General features: G+C 46.7%; 1 protein-coding gene across 2 annotated transcripts in view; it reads right to left on the bottom strand.

Annotated features, from left to right (window-relative positions):
- Positions 1–15,211, bottom strand: part of Sfxn1 (sideroflexin 1) — a 42,569-nt gene extending 27,358 nt beyond the window's left edge. The window contains exons 1-2 of one of the 2 annotated variants that reach the window (XM_087896600.1): positions 15,069–15,211; positions 479–653 (exon numbers count right to left, since the gene is read on the bottom strand). In XM_087896600.1, coding sequence (XP_087752726.1) covers positions 479–642 — 164 coding nt within the window. In that variant the 5' untranslated portion in view covers positions 643–653; positions 15,069–15,211. Of the gene's footprint in view, positions 1–478; positions 654–5,893; positions 5,987–15,068 lie in introns of those variants that run through there. The other variant, XM_048447857.3, reaches the window with a different exon arrangement.
- Positions 15,212–20,020: the final 4,809 nt, after the last annotated feature.

Genomic DNA, 20,020 nt, shown 5'->3' with positions numbered 1-20,020 from the left:
TTGATTCATCTCTAGATTACCTGCTACACATCGTGAACAAGAAATGCCCAGTATAGTTAGACTGCATTCTTCATGGAATAATAACAAGAAAAAAAAATCTGTTCAAGTCCAATGCTGAGAAGACATTTTCCAGTGGTTTCTGCCAGCACTGGCTAAAGGCAAAGCCAGAGACTTGGTGAATGCGGAAGATTGCCTGTCCCTGCATAGTGGCTCCTCTTATCCGTGTGTGACTCTCTCAGCTGATGGAGTGCATCTCCCCTCTGCATCCCTGAACACCACCAGAATCCTGCGCATCTGAGTCTCCCTCACTGGGGGTGAGTCTCAGCAGCAATGACCCTACCCCTAGTTTCTTGAACAATGCTGTTTCTCTTCAAAGACAGAAAGGTGCTCGGGACAGTTACGTTAGAGAAGCGGTACAGGATGCAGTGAACACGGCGGTCCCATCACGGGAAGGCAGCAAACGCGGCGCCAGCCTTACCTGTAATCCTGCACCACTTTCCTTGCGGTCTCCAGCTGGTCATTTGTTAGAAGGATGTTCCTCGGGTCCGTGACCGTGAAGAAGTGATTGGCTCGGCCGACGAAAGTGCTTTGGTCCCATCGAGGCTCCTTGATATTGATGTTGGGTGGCACTTCCCCCGACATCGTCCTGGATCCTGAAAAGGGAAAGACGAGGCAAGTGAGATGACACTGTTATCACAAGCACGACATTTGGCAGTCACACTTAGCCTGTGTGTACAGATGGCTCAGGAGGTAAAGCTCTGACCTGCCGGCACGGTTTCCTGCGCCCTGCTGCTGGAACCTACATCAAAGGCAGGCGAGCCAACTCCACAGACATGTCCTCTGACTCTCTCAGGAGCGCTACCGCATGTCACATACACAACCACCCTCTCTCTCACACACAATAACTAATTAATTTTTAAAAACTACACAAAAATTCCTCATAATATTTAAGTTAGTTTTGACTTTGTGTTCGGTCACATTCATAGCTATCGTGGGGTACATGCAGCCCACAAGTTGCAAGTTGGAACCCCTTTTAAACCAAAGCAAGCTTTTCAAAAATCTCAATGAAATTTCAAGGATTTGTCACATCTCTCTCATTGTAAGTACATAATATTTCATTATCCCTTTTCTGTAGCAAAGCCAACATTATCCTACATAAGCTTTAAAGTAGCCAGGGCTGGAGGGATAACTCAGTCAATAAACTGCCCGCCACACCCAAGTTCAGGTTCCGAGAACACACTGCCAGTCAGTCTAGCCAAAAGTGTTAGCTCCAGGCTCAGCATCACATCATGGACAGTGACAGAGGAAGCTGCCTGATGTCAGCCCTGGCCTCCATCTGCACGTGCCTCTGAGTGAAGCAGTGGACGTCAGTGCTACCGCGTCCTGGTCTAACAAATGTCATTCCTGCTGGGAGTAACTGCCTATGCACAAGAGCGTAAAACTAACAATAATGGTAACCAACGCTAGTGATTATAAAACTGAAAAACAAGGCAGGTTCTTTCAGCCTGTCCAGTGCATAAACTACCAATCAAAAATTAAAAATCATTTTAATCAATTACCAGAAACACAGAGACAAGCAACACACCCTGACGGCCCCACAGCGCAAACCCGGCTGCCGTCTTCCCTTCTGGCTCAAGAGTATTACTTTGTCCAGTGTTTGTTCGCTTATTTCTGAGTCATTACTGCTCTTTTCAGAACTGCACTGGAGTGCTTTACTGCTTGTTTATGGTATGCTGAAAACCACAAGCTTATTATGCAAATAACAAAGAAGTAAAATCTCCCCAGTCCAGCCTCCCTGTAACAATTTTTACTGTCTTCAAAATTCCTTTGACGACAAGCTTTCCAAGTATAAAAAGTAATTTGATAGGCTGTCTTTTAAATTGTAGAATTTCATACATGAATATTACTCCTCAGTCTCTTCTGTGTCCCCTTCTACATCCCCCTCTCAAATTTATGACCTATCCTACAACTATATGTATATTTGATGTGCTATATATAAACATACTGAGTCCAATTAGTATTCCCTGTATGTCCATGGCTATAGTGCTAACCACTGGGGTATGGGCAACCTATCATATGGTTCCCCCTGAAGAAAACCGATTCCTCCTTCAGCAGCTGATGGGCACATCCAGCAGGCCCACTCCCACTCCGCCCACTGGCTTTTACCATCCTCCCTCCACCCCCCCACCCCCGTTACGGGATGGCCATTTACATTTGCTTCATGAAGTCCTCCAGCAGCATCAGAGCTCCACTCTGGAGCCACCATGGCCCTTTAGGGCTGTTCTGTTTTAGTTCTCAACATTACACATAGCACCACACCCTTGTCTGGGGCTCTCATCCCTCATCTCTGGCGATTTTCTCAGATAATCTCTGGCATTGGTGAGTCAAAGGGGCTGGTCACTTCACACGATTCACATCTGGCTTCACAGAATTAGTTTTCTTCCACCTGTTTCTTCTCCTTCCCTTTTCTAACATCAGCTATACCCATAGCTTTCTTTAGTGTAGTGAGGGCTTGGAGCTGCGGGCAGGCCTGCTTTTCATCCCGCCTGGTTCCTGCACAGCTAGCTTAGTCCCAGAAATAACAACACACAAATTGTATTCATTTAAGCACTGCCTGGCCCATTATCTCTAGAGAGTTAGTTACTGACTAACTCTCATATCTTGATATTAACCCATTTCTAATAATCTGTGTAGCACCATGAGGTGGTGGCTTACCGGGAAAGATTCAGCATGTCTGACCTGGTGGCTGGCTCCATGGCTTCTGCCTCATAGCCCTCTTCCCAGCATTCTGTTCTGTTTACTCCGCCTACCTAATTTTCTGTCCTATCAAGGGGCCAAGGCAGTCTCTTTATTGACCAATGAAAAGAACACAATAGACAGATAACCCTCCTCCATCATTTTAGCATTACACGAATTCTGAGGACCACTTAAAACATCAGATGCAAATGCTAGCCCGCCCTGTAATTTGTCCTCTGTTAAAATCCCCAAATGACATGTCACCGACTACTGGATCAAAACTGAACGTGTCAGGCACCCAAGCCTGAAGCGGTTGAGTGGTGGAAGGAGAGAGTAAAACCCAGCTATTGATAAAATGGGCTGGGGCAGCAGACCCGGACACAATAGGTGCAGAGCCAACAGGAAACCCCTTTCCTCCAGCTACAAAGTGTCAACAGCTCTGCGTCTGGATGATCACCCTAGCTGGCAACCTTGTTTTCCATAGTCACAGACGCTCAGAAACTTTGCTGTCTGAAAGGTAAGAATGAAATCCCCCCCTCCCCTCCGGCACAGGGGTCACTGAATTCTCAGGCCGGGCACAAGGCTTCACATTGAGGACCTTCTAGACTCAGCATCCTAAGTCCCTCTCAACATTGTGGTTCCCAAGGAAACGGGGATGCGAGTCCACTTCACAGTGCAAACTTCTTTGCTCAGTCATGGTTTGCCCAGTTATAGTGTCCATCATAATGCTGAAGCATTAAAACTCCATGTTTTCCATAACGCTATGGTAGTCGCCATTTTCCTGCTAGGCTCGTAGACTCCACACAACTCCTCTGGTCTTGATCTTTCTTATCACAGCGAGTCAGGAAGTACACCACCATTAGACAAGAGCTCTGTCTCTGCTGGCCTTTGCCTGACAAGGTTATAACATAACATAGCATAGCATAACATAACATAACATAACATAACATGTAATTAGGTCCAAAGTATAAATTAGAACAAATACACTATTGTGCATGTTAAATCCAGGGACAGCTACCCCCTTATCTGAAGGGATGAAAGTCTCCACAATGATATCTGAAACCACAGATAGTATGGAGCCCTATATATAATGCTTTTTTCTGTACATATGTGCTTTGAATAAGGTTAATTATTAAATTAGGCACAGTAAAAAGTTAACACTACCTAGCAATGAACAATACACATGACAATAAGCTGTGTGAATGGGTTCTCTCTCAAATTATTCTGCTTTTGAAGTATTCCATTCTATATTTTTTGGTCATAGTTGATCATGGATCACTAACAGATAAACAAGGACTTGTGAACATCAAGGGCTTTGTCACTGCATGGAAACATAACCCACAAACAGTAAAATAAAGATTCCAGTTTTATGTAGGAAAGCTTCCAGACTTGCCTGCAGAGATGAGCCAAGGCATCTCAGCCACCTCTGTAATGGAGCAGAGTCAGGAATGTGGGTCCTGGGCCCTGAAACCTGTCTGCATCTCAAGCCTGAATGACCTGCCTTCAGTGTCTGTGTTTGGGGATGATGGTTCTTAAGGGATCCCTACTGCTTAGAAAATAATAATGATAATGATAATAATAATGTTGATGATAACTGTAAGAGACGACAATAGAAGACGGAAGGGACTGTCACAAAGTCCAGAAACTCTCACAAGCAAAGATGGCGGCCTATCACATCAAAGGCTCCCTGCTCAGTTCATTCCAACAAAGACAGCAGCGAAGACAGGCTCTAAACCCCAGGATACATCATGTACAGAGTTTTAAGACACACAAACAGGCCTTCTAGAGAGGCTCACACTCTAGGTCTAGAGGAGGCTGGCTGGACATGTGACCCTGCTTGTGCTCCAGGCACAAACCTCCAGTTTGATTGGCACGCACCGACCAGGCTCTACATAGGACTGTCTGCTGATGCTTCCTCCCTCCCTCCCTCCCTCCCTGTGAAATCCCTCAGGTTAGAGCAGACTGTGATGTTCCCCAGGGCACCCAGGATGCCCGATTTTTCTCTGGAGCATTTTTTTCTCCTTTATGCTTAACAACAAGGCAAAAATTTAAATGTAGCTTTCACAGAAGTGCAGCTCTGAACAACAAACCATGGGCAATGTGTTAAGTACAGGCAACATTTTGGCTAAATTGTCACCAACATGATGTTACTGTAACAGAATGGATACTTCCTGGTAGTATTGCAAAAGAACTATACAGGATCTCACAAAGGAGTCATCCTACAAGTTCACCGCACAGACCAGGAAACTGAGACAAGGAAAGGAAATAGCCTGTCCCCTGAAATGGCTGAAGGTGAGAGGGGACCCCAGGACGCTGGCCAGCAGCATTACTTTTCCTCACCAGGCTCTTATGCTATTCTAAAGGATAAACCAGTTAATGTCTATAGAGCACTGGTGTCTCTGAGGTCCCCTTTTCCCTTTAAATAAGAACTTGTCCACTGCACTGGGCGTCCTCCGACATCATGACCTCATAGGGCACAGCCCAAAGGAGTCAGGAACGCTGCAGAGGTCTCTCTTAGTGTCCCCTCTAAGAGACAAAGATGGGCTAGAAGTGAGCATTTTTTGTTTCTATTAAACACAGGGATGACTGTGGATGCCTAAGAGCACGTGCTCTCCCCTCAGGCCAGTGCTGGAGTAAGCCAGCTCTTTTCCCCTAACAGCCCTTTCCACAGAGTACAAAAACATTCTAAGAGGCCACTCCCAATTCACAGAGGAAGGGAGGAAGCAGGGCAGCTTTGCCTGAACAGTGACTTTCACACTCCAGGTCAATCTGTCAAACCTCAGAAACCACAACCCCCATGGATGGCCTTGTCTTATGGGCAGAAGAATGGCCTCCTAAGATGGGGACAGTCTGGTCTCCAGGAGCTGAGAAAATGCTGTATTCATGGTTTAGGACTTTGTTGAGGGGTTTCAGACCCAAGACCAATTATCCAAAGAGATCCATACTCACAACAGGAGCCAGATAAATGAACACAATTACAAGCTGTAGTTGAAGCTGCCGGAAAAGCAGAGGAACCCTTCCCAGTACCTCCTGGTGGAAGGCTGCCCGAGTCAGGCTTCTGACCTCTAGCACACTAAGAGAATAAATAAATAAAGCTGTACGAAATGTGTGGTTTGCTAGCGGGGCAAAGGGAACAAACAGGGCTCCATTCCCTTACCATGAGTTCAAGTAGCTCTCCAGCAGCATAAACTGGATGCAGTAGCCAGAGCTTCCCACTCCCAGAAAGACTATCCAGCAACGCCACATCAGCACCCTGACAGACAAGGCTGATACCAAGCCAGATAAAATTTAATTATTTACTACAGTCAATTATGCAACCCCCCTTTAGGTATTAATTTCCATCTCCAGGCATAGTTTTCACTTTCTCCACTTGCATTTTCTCCAGGAATTGGTTTTTATAACCAGCCTTCCTGCCTTTTCCCCTACCCTTGCACCCACCCTGACTCCGAAGTTCACTTGGGTCAGTCATGGGCAGGAACAGGAGCTGCTCTTGTACTTGGTACCCAGGAGCAATGTGTGTGTCAGCTGGAGGAGGGGAGGAAGAAGCAAAGCTGAGATGACGCCCGGGCCAGCTTCACTCGGGGTGCAATGGGCCAAGAAAGGGGGCTGCTGCAAGGGATTGTGGGTGTTTCTCCTTCCTCCTGCCCATCTGGTCAGACCACAGCAGCATTATAACCACCAGCTGGACCGTGGCGCAGGGTACCTGGGTTAGCGGCCTGAGTGATATGCAGAGGTAGGCTGCAGGAGCATCCATCTGGCATACTTGATACCGACTGGTCAGCCTGACTGGGAATGCCACACACACATCTTTGAAGAAGTGAGGTTGTTGTGGGGAGCAGGATATAGGTGGGGCGTGTGGGGTAACAGGGGTGGACTTGGATTCCTGAACGTTTAGTTACCATGTAGAGAGAAACCGTCCAATGGCTGTGGTCATAGATGTGTCCTGAAGGCTGAAACTGGGCGAAGTTCAAACCACTTATTAGAGAAGTATTCTTGAGCCAGGAAATAAGCGGTTCCTGACGATCAGTGGTACTGGCTCTCCAGCAGCTGAGTCACCTGGGAGAGGCCGGCGCCTGACTTCACGCTGATACTGGGGATAGAATGGGTGATCACGGGGCTACAGAGAGTTCAGATGTTGGAGGAGATGCACACTTTCCGAACTGCAGACGGAGGCAGAGATAATGAAAAACCATCTCTCGAAAGAATAGACTGTATGCAATCCCAGAGAATGTTCAAGAACATCTCAGCTTTGATACACTGGAGAAAATTGTCCAGAGAGACAGGAGACAATGGGCTCCTCTACCTGAGGCTGCGACCGCAGACTGCTAAAATGAATCTCTCTCTAGACAGCCAGCAAGGACACAAGAACCTTAGGGAAATGACCACACTCCGTGCCTGTGACTCAAGGCAGCAGGCAGAGGAGGCGTCCACGGGCATCGTCGGCTGACCCGAGGGCTGAAGACGGTGAACACAAAGAATTCAACATACCACACTAGCAGACTTCTCATGTTTCAGGGTCTGAAGAAATCCTGGGACAGGGAAGCAGTGATGCAACCATGCTAGCTGGCCTGCAGCAGCAGAATGACTGGGGCAAGAGGGCTGGCTCACTGTGCATTTCAAAACTGGAGTTTTGGTCAGTGGAGGGCGAATTTTGACTTGAGTTTATTCTGCTGACACAAGACTCCATTGGTTAATTGAGACACTAATTCTTACTTACTAAAATACCTTTTCTAAAGTGATTTTAATCCTTAGATCGAGCACCTTGGCTTTTAAAAACACATGTTTTTATAAGAGGCAAAAGGTGAGATTTAAAGCTATTTTCTGCAGTTTACTAAGAAGCAAAGTGAATTCAAGCCATTTGCCTGTGAATAACCATTACCTTTTACTAGACAGTCTCACAGACAATGGAGGATGTCAGCTACTAGGAACATTAATAATATAGTACTATGCTGCTTTTAGAACTGGAACTACAGATTGTTGAGAGCTGCCATGTGGGTGCTGGGAATTGAGCCCGGGTCTTCTGCAAGAGCAATAAATTGTAGGGGGCACAGAGGCTCTTGTGCTCACAGACAGGAAGAAGGGACCCAGAAATGTTAAACGTCAGCATTGTCTCTTCAAAGGAAGAGACACGTAACCTGTTCTCTGTCCAGAAGGCTGCAAGTGGGAATGGCTTATAGCCTGGCGACCTTTGCACTACCTGCATGATATGATCAAGACCACACCAACTCCTTCCCCAGACCCTTTGGTAGTCAATCTATAGCACTTTACAGAGGCTATAACATAAACTTTACAAAGAATTCCGATGTAGTCATGTCTTAAGCTTTATTGTGCACATGGGACTGAGTTAATTATTACTAGGAAACTTTCCCCCAAAGTTGTACTGTGCTTTAATATGCCTAAAATAAACTATCAGGGGTTAGACTCTCAAAGTTTGAACTGTCACTGGCTACTGATTCAGGCTGAACCTTCTTGCTCCACTCAGACAGATACTCTACCGGCTCCACTGTGTGCAAGGACACCCACAATAAATGCTCTTAGTCACAGAGGCAACTAATTTAATTGTTTTTTCTATTTTGTTATGCTTATCCATTTTGCACAAGTGTGTGTATGTATGTAAATGTGCATGCACACACATGCACAGGGGAGTCATGGTGCACAGGTTAGAGGACAATTTGCAGGAGTTTATAGTGGTATGTTATTTGTGTGTTAATAGATAAAGCTTGCCTGTGTGCAAAGCGGCCACACTAGTCAGCCATACAGGCCAGGCAGTGGTTGCACACACCTTTAATTCCAGCAGTCACACTAGGTAGCCACAGAGGCAGGGCAGTGGTGGTGCATGACTTTTTTTGTGGGATGGCGGGGAGGGGGGTTGAAGAGGGAAGAGGGAAGGATTTATTTGACTTATACCTCCTGGTGCATGATTTTAATCCCAGCGCTAGAGAGGAATATAAAACAGGATTGCCCATTTTCGGTCTGAGGTAGAGGTAAGAGCCAGTGACTGGCTGTTTTGCTTTTCCGATCTTCAGGTTGAACTTCAATATCTGTCTCTGGGTTTTTATTATTTGTGGTACAGGAGTTCTCCTGAAGGTGGAGATCCTGGGACTAACTCAGGCTAAACACTAGGTACCTGCTAGTCACTGTGCCAGACCTCGAAAAACAGCTTTCAAAGGGGACAGGAACTCTCAGTTCTAACATTTAATCTCTTAGCAAAGGTTCATGGAGCCTCATCAAAACACATTTCTCCAGTCTTTGTAGACATTCATTAACAAACACAATCAACAAATGCAGCCAGTGCCCACTGAGGCTTTTCACTGGCCTAGGCTTCTTTCCAAAGTTCTTAACATGCAAAACAACAAGTTGGAAAGCACACACATTATAACGGAAACCATCCTACATTCATCTCTTCCAATGTGCATGCAGGGTTCACACGGCACCCTCACTATACCGAGCCTCATTCAAGCCTGCCGAAAAGTCGTCGTGAGACCACTAACCCAGCAAACCGTATCTGCGACTGGGATAGCACTGACTGGTGTCTGAATCCACAAACACTGCTCAGAAACACTCACCCTGCCGATGGGCTTAACCTGCTTTAAAATTCACAGCAGCCAAGTCACCCACAAGCCAGATTGAGGAGCACAAAGAAAACTCTATGTCTTCACACGGTCTATGGTGAGGCTGGGTCAGCTCCCTCCCAGCATCAGGCAACGGACACCGCAACAATGACTGAGCTAACTTGCTCCTGGCACTTAGAAACCTGTTTTCCACCATTTCTGTCTGGCTACTCTAGCCAAAGAATTATAATTAGCCTATAAATTATTCTTTTGACAACAAGAAAATATCAAAGAACAACACTCCTCATCCAACCTGACCATAATGCTTCTTTAGATATTATGGCCCCCACGGCCTCCAAGCATCTTGGCTCTCTGAGGACTAGTGGACAATTATAGAAACCACCTCAAGAGAACTGGTTACTGCAAGAATTTGTGACCATTTGGGCACTCACCTGGCTCTAAAATTAGATCCCTTAGGAATGTCAAGAAATTTTTGTATCTTCAGTCCTGGCAGGAAGAAATCTATATGTAAACCCTTCACCTTCCAACTCACCAGCTTTTGGCCAGTAAAGTTCATTTGTCTCAGACACTGTCTCTCCTGTTCTTAGCTTCACTGGGTAACAGGGGAACCAGACTCCTCATGTTTACAACAGAACATGTCCTAATCATCATGAGCAATTCTCTGAGAATATCACTGCCTCCCCTCTAGGGAAGTATCTGCCTGACACCATACTGGCAGCCTACAGCTGGGCATCCTGCGGTACTTCCTTCACACACCCCCTCCACGACTCCAGGTTAATTTTGTTAAGATGGGGTGCTGTCAACCGGTGGGACGGTTGCTTGAATTGACTTGAAATCTGCTCTGTGCTACACACACCCTATCTTTGCTAGCTGTTGTGTAACTTGGGCCCTAGATGGAGAAGGAGGGTGGGGTGTGCATGAGAACTTCTGCTTGTGGGCTAACAAATCTGAGCTCAAATCTCAGCTCTGCCGGTGGCTGGCCAATTATATGCTAGTCAACATTTTCAAAATCTTTGTAAACATTTCTTGCTTGATATTGTTTATGCTGGTTGTACTTCTAGTTTTTATACTTGATATTTGTTCTTATTGCATATAATTTTGTATTAGGCTTAGAATTCTCTTATTAGACAAAAGGGGGAGGTGCTGTGGGAACTCCTTCAGCCAATGGCCTTTGAGATGCTAGCCTACTTTGGGAATGGTCTTGGGTATTATGTATGCAGAGGTAGGGGCATGGGTAAGCCCCTTGGCTGCTGGATTCGGTACCTGTTCCCTGCTTGTGCAGAGGACTGCTGATCTGTGAGTCTACCCCTAAATAAAGAGACCTTTATTGTATTCCATTCTGAGCTAGTATGGGACCACTTTATTATAGCCACCTACAATTTACTCTAAAAACTGCCCTCACAGCACCCTCTCCCCCATCTACGCCTTGGAGCCATTACCTCCTGCTGTTGGGAGCTATAGATCCCTGGCCCCTTGACTTTCCTTGCCTACAGCTGATTGTGCTCTGCTCTGAGCACAAGACCCTGATGGCAGGCTGATGACTCTCCAGCTGAAAGATCCCGAGAGCTGGGCGTGGCTAAGGATCCCGATAGAAGTTGCCCCTGAGCACAATAAAGTTGGCATTCTTGTATCAGGGATGACCCATGCCCCCGTGGCTGTCTCTCTCTGTCTCTGTCTGTATGTTTTTAAGTCTCCAGGCTTAGTTCCCGGCTCGCATACCATCCTGTAGTGCGGGCGTTACCTCCAGCGGCACAGGAAAGCAGTGCACAAACTCAGCAGTGTCTCAGTGTGAATCTAAGTCACCTGCTGCCAGGATCTCTGCTCCCTTGAGAACTGCCCGTGACCAGGGACTGCATCACCTCAGAATGTGACCGGGCAGAGCTGAGGTAAACCTAGTTTGTCAGATGACCCAGCGTTAAGGCCTTTAGGCCTGAGCTAGAGCAGTCTAAATATTTCAGTGATGCCCAGCTTGTGCCTGTTGTTACCGGCATGTTTTTCCAGGCTGGTTCCTGCCTAGGGAGGACAGTTTACGTAATGGCCTGAGAATCGAACCAACCCCGATAGTTTACAGAATGGGAGCCTCACCAAGTGAACACAACTTGGATTCTCTAACCCCACAAAGTGGGAGTTACTTTTCAAGCTAAATTTAATTTAAAAGAAGAAACTGGACAAGCAGTCTAGTTCACAGGGTTGGTAGGATCACCAAGTAGAGGGCTATATTGACCTCATAGTCGGAAATTACCAAAGGTAGGGGCCACTGAGCGAGCCATGCTGGAGGGCAGAAGTTGCTGTCCTCCCTGGTGGCTGCTGGCGGAGAATGGAGCATGGTGGTGCCACCTTCCCAAAGATCTTCACAAATGTCTAAACAAAAGAAACTTTCGTAAAAAGAAATCAAATTCCAAACTTTGAGATACATGCCAAAACATGTTTGATTACTGGTTAAAAAAAAAAAAAAGAGTTCTCTGAAATTTCATAGAAAATAAACAGGGAATGAACTTTCTCAGAGAATCAGAGAAAAACCTTTAAGCCTGGCTAAAGATTAACAACGGCGATCATATTACTGAACTGGAAAGCAGGTTGTTGGTTAAAACTGCTCTTCTTTGGGGGACATTAAGCAAAGGTCCAGGGCTGGGGACATAGCTCAGTGGCTGAGCACTTGCTCTGGCTTCATTCCCAGCACTGGAGATAAAGGCGGAGCACACAGTTCAGTTGGCTCCTTTGGGGCTGGGCAGGTGTGAAGTAGCCTAATAGGGCTACTGTGACCCACTGTCTGGGGGTTCCTCAGGTTCAGATACAGGGCTATCCATGCAGCAGTAGACTGCTAAATCTTCATGGCCTTCTGAGGTATCTTCCCAGGTTCAAGGTGACAGCCTGGGCAATTCTGTCCTTACCACAGTTTTGGATGGACGAGGCAATCTATCTGCAATGGACAATAACGCTAAACTAACACCAACTATTTACTAATTTCTATTTGGCTTTTAGCCAGTTACCTGTGTGCACACCCCCACCCCCACCCAGTGGTCCTTTCTTAAGGTCATGATCTTTCAGGAGATTAAACCATAGATAAGAAAGCTAGGTTCTGTGTAAAGAATTACACTAGTTTGAAGAGCACGGAGAGATGCCTCAGTGGCTAAGAGCACTCATTGCTTTTCCAGAGGACCTGGGTTCAGTTCTCAGCACCCACCCATATCAGGTGGTTCATAACTGCTGCAACTTGCACATAATCTCATGCAGCCACACACACATATACATAAAATTAATAACAATAATTTTTTTAATAAGAGCATGTCGAGTTGTGATGGATTTGTGCTGCAAATCCGTTTCCTTGCTTTCAAGGACAGTGCTGGATGCAGATGTGGGCCCTGCTGCTCTGCATCCCCCCATGCAGATCTGTCTGCTGGCACTCAGGTGACAAGACAACCTTGTTCATGTTCCAGCAACTCTGAGCCTGGGTTGTTTAAGCAGTCACCTATAACAGGGCGAAAATATACCCAATTAAAAAAAAATCTATTGATTTCTATTTGAGATAATGGCACTACCCACCAAAAATGCTAAAACTACCCAACTGTTAATAGAATATTTTGGACCTATTCAGTCAAATGATTTATTGCTCAGAAAGAATCATATTGGTGTTGGGAGTGAGTTTAGCTTGGCAGTAGAGTGCTTGTTTAGCAAGCACAAGGCCCTTGATTTGGTCCTTGGGCGGGGGGGGGGGGGTCAACTCAGAGATTATATATACCAAAGTCTATGAAATGATGTTACAGATTAATAGTATCAACTAAACAATAAGTTTGATAAGTTTGGACTTTGCACAGATGAAGTACCTGGGCATACATACATACACACTCAATAAGTGATAAATAAACTTCCACACTGATAGATTCCTAACTAAGAATTTTTACTTTCTAATGAATAGCTACAAAAACAAAGAAACAAAAGGGGGAAAAAAAACCAGACTTCTCTTAAACTCCAAACCATCTATTGGCCTTATCCACAATTCTACACAGCTAAAGCTGCCATTTCTGCAGCAATAGATACTTTGTTTCATTCTCAGCCATCAGAAAGCAATAGTTACAATTAATTAATAGTTACAATAGTTGAGAGAATCAAGCAGTCAAGAACACTTACTGCTCTTTCAGAGGACCTGGGTTTGGTTCCTATCTCCTATCTCCACATCTGGCAGCTTGCAAAGGTGGGCAACTCCAGTTCCAGGGGATCTAATGCCCTCTTCTGGCCTCACACACACACACACACGCACACGCACACACACACACACACACACACACACACACACACACACACACACACACACGGCCTGGTTGTCTTCACAGCTTTCTTTGCAGGAAGTTAGGAGGGGCAAGAGGATGTTCCTCTCAGCCAGTAGCTTTGGTTGCATATTCTGGGGGTTTTCACCAAACTTTTACAGAAAACTAAATGCACTCTCTACATTTTACAGACCTTTGGCTGCACCCCACACCTAACCCTTGACTCCAGGATGAAGCAATCCCTAATCAGAGCTGGGTGGGAACTGACAAACTCTTCCCAAACACCTCGTTTCTAAGAACAGGGCAACTACAGTCCTGAGGGAGAGGAAGAGGCCTTGAGGTCCTGGGACTTCCTGCCAAAGTTCCATTTGTTCCCCAAACAGCTCTCCCTTGCAAGCCTGAGTCTAACTTTGTAAGAGCCGCAAAGTCCCCTTGTTTACCTGTGTGCCTGCCCCCTCCTCTGCCTGGAAAATGGACACAGAGAAAAATCTAGGCAGTGGTTTTCAACCTTCCTAATACCGTGACCCTCTCATGTTGTGGTGACCCCCAACCATAAAATTATTTCGTTGCTACTTCATAACTGTAGTTTTGCTGTTATGAATCATAAAGTAACTATCTGATATGTAGCCCTCTGTGCGACCCACAAATTGAGAACCGCTAATCTTGTTTGCTGCATCTTCTTTGAATGCAAACAAGGGATCAGGAGTGTGAGAAAAACGTAAAGAAAGGGTCCTAGGTAAGTGCCCAAACGCCAGGCTTTTCCAGGAGGTCTCTCAACAAATCTTCACTGAGAGCATACTAGTAAAAACTACATATACTCGGATTGCCTTGCTCTTCCACTGGCCAGCTGTGGACACTTTAGGCGAGTCACTCAACTTCTGAACCTCAATTTTCAAATCTGCATTATGGAGAGAATATCCAGGACTTGGCAGCATTGGATGAACATAAAAGTCTGAGATCTAACCAGTAGGCACAGACCTTAGTGTGGCTATTATTCTGGGGCAGCTGGACCTGCGATGCTCTACAACATGATGTGGGAGCTGAGGGTGCAGGTCCCACAGATCTACCTGGGGCACTTCGGTCCCCTGAAGAGATTATGAGCTGGAGGGTGGCCACCAGGTGGTCTCCTGGCCGAGCCCGGGGTCCCAGCGCCTAGGAGCCACCTGGTCACCTGGCAATTGCCATCCTCGTGGAGACCGTCCCCCGGCAGCCATCTTGGCCGCCTGCACCCAGCAAGTTTCGTCACGCGGTGGCTAGGGACGCGTGGCAGGATGCGTAATGCGCCCTTTCATGGAGAAGAGGCGAGACCAGCTCCACGCGGGGCCTCCCTAGCCAAAGGCGGGAGCCGAGGACCCACGAGGTCCCCGTGTGTAGGGCACCCGCCCCAGGTATCACCAGCGCGCGTAGCGGACCCCGCTGGGTCCTCCGCGGAACCCAAGACCGAGCCAGCCCACGCGCCCCTCAGCCTCCCCCCCGCCCGCCCCCCGTCACTCACCGCCTCCTCGGCAGCTACCCGCACCGCTCGATCCCACTCGGCGCCGCCTCCCGCTGCCGGAAGCGCCACGGTCCCGCGCGCCGCCCCCAGGAGCGCGGCCCTGACGCGCGCTCACGACGCGCGGCCCCGCCCAGAGGTTCCTGCCTCTGCCTCGGTGTCACTTGCTGCCTAGGCTGCTGAGCTCCGCGGTCTGTGCACGCCCCTCGTGCTAGCGCATTTGCTTCTGGCCCCCGCTAGGAACGCCCAAGTTCATCCTCGCCGGGCGGTGCGGCCCAGGTCAATCCTACTGTTGTTCAGATTGATTTCCCCTAAGAGACCACCCTTCATTATTACTTATATACTAGTGCAAGTCCAATAACCCGCTCCTTCATTCGTTTGGGTCAGTGTTTCTTCGTTTGACACAACTGACGCTATAAGGAAACTTAGATGGTAAAAGTGCCACCACTGACTGCTGGACTGAGACCCGACCATAGGGAACATGCAGACCAGAGGCCTTTTCTAGAGTTCTGGAGGCTACTGAGCTTAGTCAGGTGGAAATGTTGGTGGCAGACCTCCTTGGACTAAGAGGAGGGATATATTGACTCCTGTACCCACCCCCTGTGTGTGTGTGTGTGTGTGTGTGTGTGTGTGTGTGTGTTCCTAACTAAGCAAGGTGACTGTAAAATGTATATGAGAGAAACAGCTGAAGGAGTAGATTGTCCTCCAGTTACAAAATTTGGCACACAGATCAATAGTAAAGAAGGGAGGAAGTGTGTTTGTACCAGGATCAATGACAACCACATGCCAGCCCCCCCCCCCCGCCCCTCGTGGAGAGATGGGAAAGTGGGAAAGGGATCACACTCCTGGCAGGAGCTTCTGCCTACAAGGCTGGTCTGAGAAGTTCCTAATAACACTGTAAAGAAAAGCAGTGTTCCTTCTGAGTGTGGAGGGCAGAGGGGTAATGTGACCAAGCCCACCGATCAAATTAGCTGCCAGTGGATATGAAAGAGCTGCTGCCTTGGAGCCTGCTGAACGCTCTGTGACCCACAGCTTCAAGCGCTCCTTGCCTTGACTTCCCCAGGGTGATGGACTGTGCTTTTGAGCTGTGTTCTGAAATGAACCTTGTTCCCCTGGGTTGCTTGTGTCAGAATGTTAATCACGACAACAGAAAAAGAAACCAAGACAGTTCCTACATTAAGACCTGGTCTAAATCAAGAAGGCAGTGTGTCTGTGGCTGCATTGGCCCATTGTACTATACTCATTGAACATGCCCCTTCCTACTTAGTACCGGTTTGTGTGACTTTTACTGCCCACTAATTCCCCACCAAAAGATGTGACTCCTGAATATGCTGTATCACAAGGCAAAGGTTAGGTATTTGCTCAATATACGGTGATCAGGGGACTTCCTGCCTTAGTCAACATAAAACTAACTCAATTACAGGTGAATTCATAAACCAAACATGGAAAGTAAAACTCTGGGCAATATTCCATGGACATTTAGAATGGTATTCATTGTTCTCAGAACTCCTGTCTATCCTTAATCTGATTATAAAATAGATTTAAAAAGGATTGCGAAGGAAAACAAAGGCCCAATTCCTGACTAGTTTTATGTCAAGTTGACACAAGCTACAGTCATCAAAGACGAGGGAGCCTCATTTGAGAAAATACCCTCTAAGATCAGTCTGTAGGCAAGTCTGTGGGATATTTTCTTAATTAGTGATTGTTATTGGCAGGCCCTACCCATTGTGGGTATTATCATCCCTGGGCCAATGGTCCTGGGTTCTATAAGAAAGCAGGCTGAGCAAGCCATGAAGAGTAAACCAATAAGCAGCGCTCCTCCATGACCTCTGCATCATCTCCTGCCTCCAGGATCCTGCCTTGTCTGAGTTCCTGTAGTAACTCCCTTTGATGATGAATAGTGATGTGGAAATGTAAGCCAAATAGACACTTTCCTCCCCAAGTTCCTTTTGTCAAATTATTTCATCACAGCAATAATAACCCTACTAGAGAACAAGAAAAAGGAAGTCAGGACCGCGAGGGGTGCGTTCACCCACTGATACAAGGGGACTGGTCTGGTGGGAGTTCACCAGGGCCAGCTGGACTGGGACTGAACGAGCCTGTGATCATTCTGGATTCTCTGAATGTGGCTGACATGGGGGCTAACTGGGAGGCCATTGACAATGGCGCTGGGTCTTGTTTCGTCTGCATGTGCTGGCTTTCTGGGATCCTGGTCTGTTTGGATGTTTACCTTCCTGGACCTGGAGGGAGGCGGGGGTGGGGGGGGACTTGGAGAGGGAGGAGGAGAGGGAGTGGGGGGAATGGGAGGGTATTGGAGGAGGGGAGGAAGTGGAAATTTTTTATAAATAAATGAATAAATAAAGAAAGAAAAAAATAATAACCCTACTAAGACACCCCCCCCCCCAGCAAAGCACAAAAGAACCTTTCAAAGAGCTAGTGGGCAAAAGGAGAGAAGGCAAACAAGTACTTAAGACAAATGGTATTAAGCAGGTGTAAAACTTGGCAATTATAGAATTTCTAACTTGACATCTTTGCAACAGTATCTGTAACTACTGGTATGCAAGCCAGATAGGGGCCACCAGGTTGGCTGCAGAGCAGAAGGCATAGTAGATACAACCCTGCTAGTTTCCTGTTGCTACAGTAACCACATATCATAACTCCAAATCCCCAGGCTGGATAACAGTAACAATGTGCTCTAATACTAAGTCTATGACTGGCTGTGGGTTTCTGCTTCTTTGAATTGTTCTCTGGTAGCTTACTTTATCCCTAGATGGCTAGGGACTTTGCTCATCTCTGCATCTGAGGCCTTAGCTAGAGCAGTTGACTGTCTTTGCTCTGTTCCAGTTTCTTTTCTTGCATGGACGATCCTGGGCATGTTTGTATAGCAAAGGACCAGATGGCAAGGAAGACGGAAGAGGCCACTTGCACTTCTGCTGCACTCTGTGGGTGCAACAAAAAGATCACATTCATGCCATGCAACATTGTGAAGGTGAAGAATTGGGTGTTCCCCAAATCCTGTTGTAAATGGATGTTTCCTGTTCTGACTGCCCAGTCCCAAAAACCCAGTAGCCACTTCCCAAATAATTGGCTTGGAGGCTTAATATTATTTATAAATGCTTAGTCTATAGCTCAGGCTTACTGCTAGCTAACTCTTACATTTTATGTTAACCCATACTCTTTATTTATGCTCTGCCACGTGGCAGTACCTTTGTTAGCATGGTACAGTCATCTCCTGCTTCTTCTGTGTCTGGCTGACAACTCTTTTTTTCTGGTTTTTGTTTGTTTGTTTGTTTGTTTGTTTTTTTGAGACAGGGTTTCTCTGTCTAACATTGGATCCTGTCCTGGAACTCGCTCTGTAGACCAGACTGGCTTCAAACTCACAGAGATTCACCAGCCTCTGCCTCCCAAGTGCTGGGATTAAAGGCAGGCGCCGCTACTGCCCAGCTGGCTGGCAATTCTTGACTCTACTCTTTTTCTTCTCCAACATTCTCAGTTTGGCTCTCCCGCCTAACCTTATTCTGTTCAGATATTGGCCAGTCAGCTTGTTTATTAAACCAACCACAGCGGCAAATCTTCCTAGTGTACAAAGGGATTTATTCTGCAGCACCCTGTCATATATGTCTTTGCTCTTTCAGCACCTTGATTCTTCTGGGAATAGATGCTCTCCCTCCTTCCATTTAATCTGGTCAGATGATCCCTTATGGGGCTTTCTCCTCTCAGGTCAGCCTCAGCTGTTTGGGTCAACCCATGTTGGGTCAAACAGACTCCTGGCCTGAATTTGTATTAAATACTGTGAAAGACACCAATCTCTTCAGTCCATCTGCCACACATGAACACAGACTGCAGGTGCTAAGCTGAGGATTTGAATCAAGGGAGACAAGCAGCCCTTTTGTCAGTCAAAAGTGAACACGTTGAAAGAGTAAGAGAGAGATCAGATGTCACATCAAACCTTGGGCCTAGACAGTCCTGAAACTAGGTCCATCCCTGGGCTTCTGGTTCTAGGGACAAGACATCACCTGTATCTCCCCATCCTGAGTATGTCTTTTGAGTTAGATTTCCAGCCCTCGTTGACTGGGGATTCATGGTAAAATCTGAGGTGAATAAAACTGAATTTGAAAAAGTAGAAGGCATAGGTGGACAAAGGAGGGAGAAATGAGAGGAGGAAGTGGCATCTCCACATGCTTTCAGCATTGTTTTAAATGGGTGGGCTTTGTTATTTGGTTGGATTTCCCTAGAAGTAGCTTTTGAGGGATTAAACCGCCTGTGCTTGGTATTGAAACAGAAGGCCGGGGTGGGGAGTTTTGCTCTCCAGCTCTGCTGAGCGCTGTGAAAACTCTGCATTTGAATGGACTTTGAGCCACTTAGGGCACGGCTTGAACAAAGCAGCGGTGAAGTCAGCAAAAGCCGGGGCACATTTCTGAGCATCATAAAGTTTAGTGATCTGAGTGAAGATGTTGCTGAACATAGTGCAGTGTCAAGGTTTCAGGGCGTGGTCACTCATTGAGAATCAGCTCTATACATTTTGTGAATGAAGCCTTCCGTGAACACTTTCAATTCTGGCTTACACAGTCCAAGATACTTTAGATAATAAAAGAAATCTATAACCATATAACCTTGACGTCCTAGTCAGGGTTACTATTGGTGTGATGAAATGCCATGACCAAACACAACTTCGGGAGAAAAGGATTTATTTGGCTTATACCTCCTTTTCTCTGTTCATCAAGCAGTCAGGACAGGAACTCAAGCAGGTCAGGAGCAGGCCATGGAAGAGTGCTACTTACTGGCTTGCTCCTCATGGCTTGCTCACCTACTTTCTTGTAGAACCCAGAACCACTAGCCCAGGGATGACCCTACCCATGATAGGTGGGGCCCTCCCACATCAATCACTAATTAAGAAAACACCCTTAGAGCTTGCCGAAAGCCAAATTTTATGGAGGCTTTTTTCAATTGAGGAT

Source organism: Myodes glareolus, chromosome 14 (genome assembly GCF_982192425.1).
Source record: "Myodes glareolus chromosome 14, mMyoGla1.1, whole genome shotgun sequence".
NCBI lineage: Eukaryota > Metazoa > Chordata > Mammalia > Rodentia > Cricetidae > Myodes > Myodes glareolus.
The sequence above is the reverse complement of the archived record's forward strand: the minus strand, read 5'-3'. Positions and strand labels throughout refer to the sequence as shown.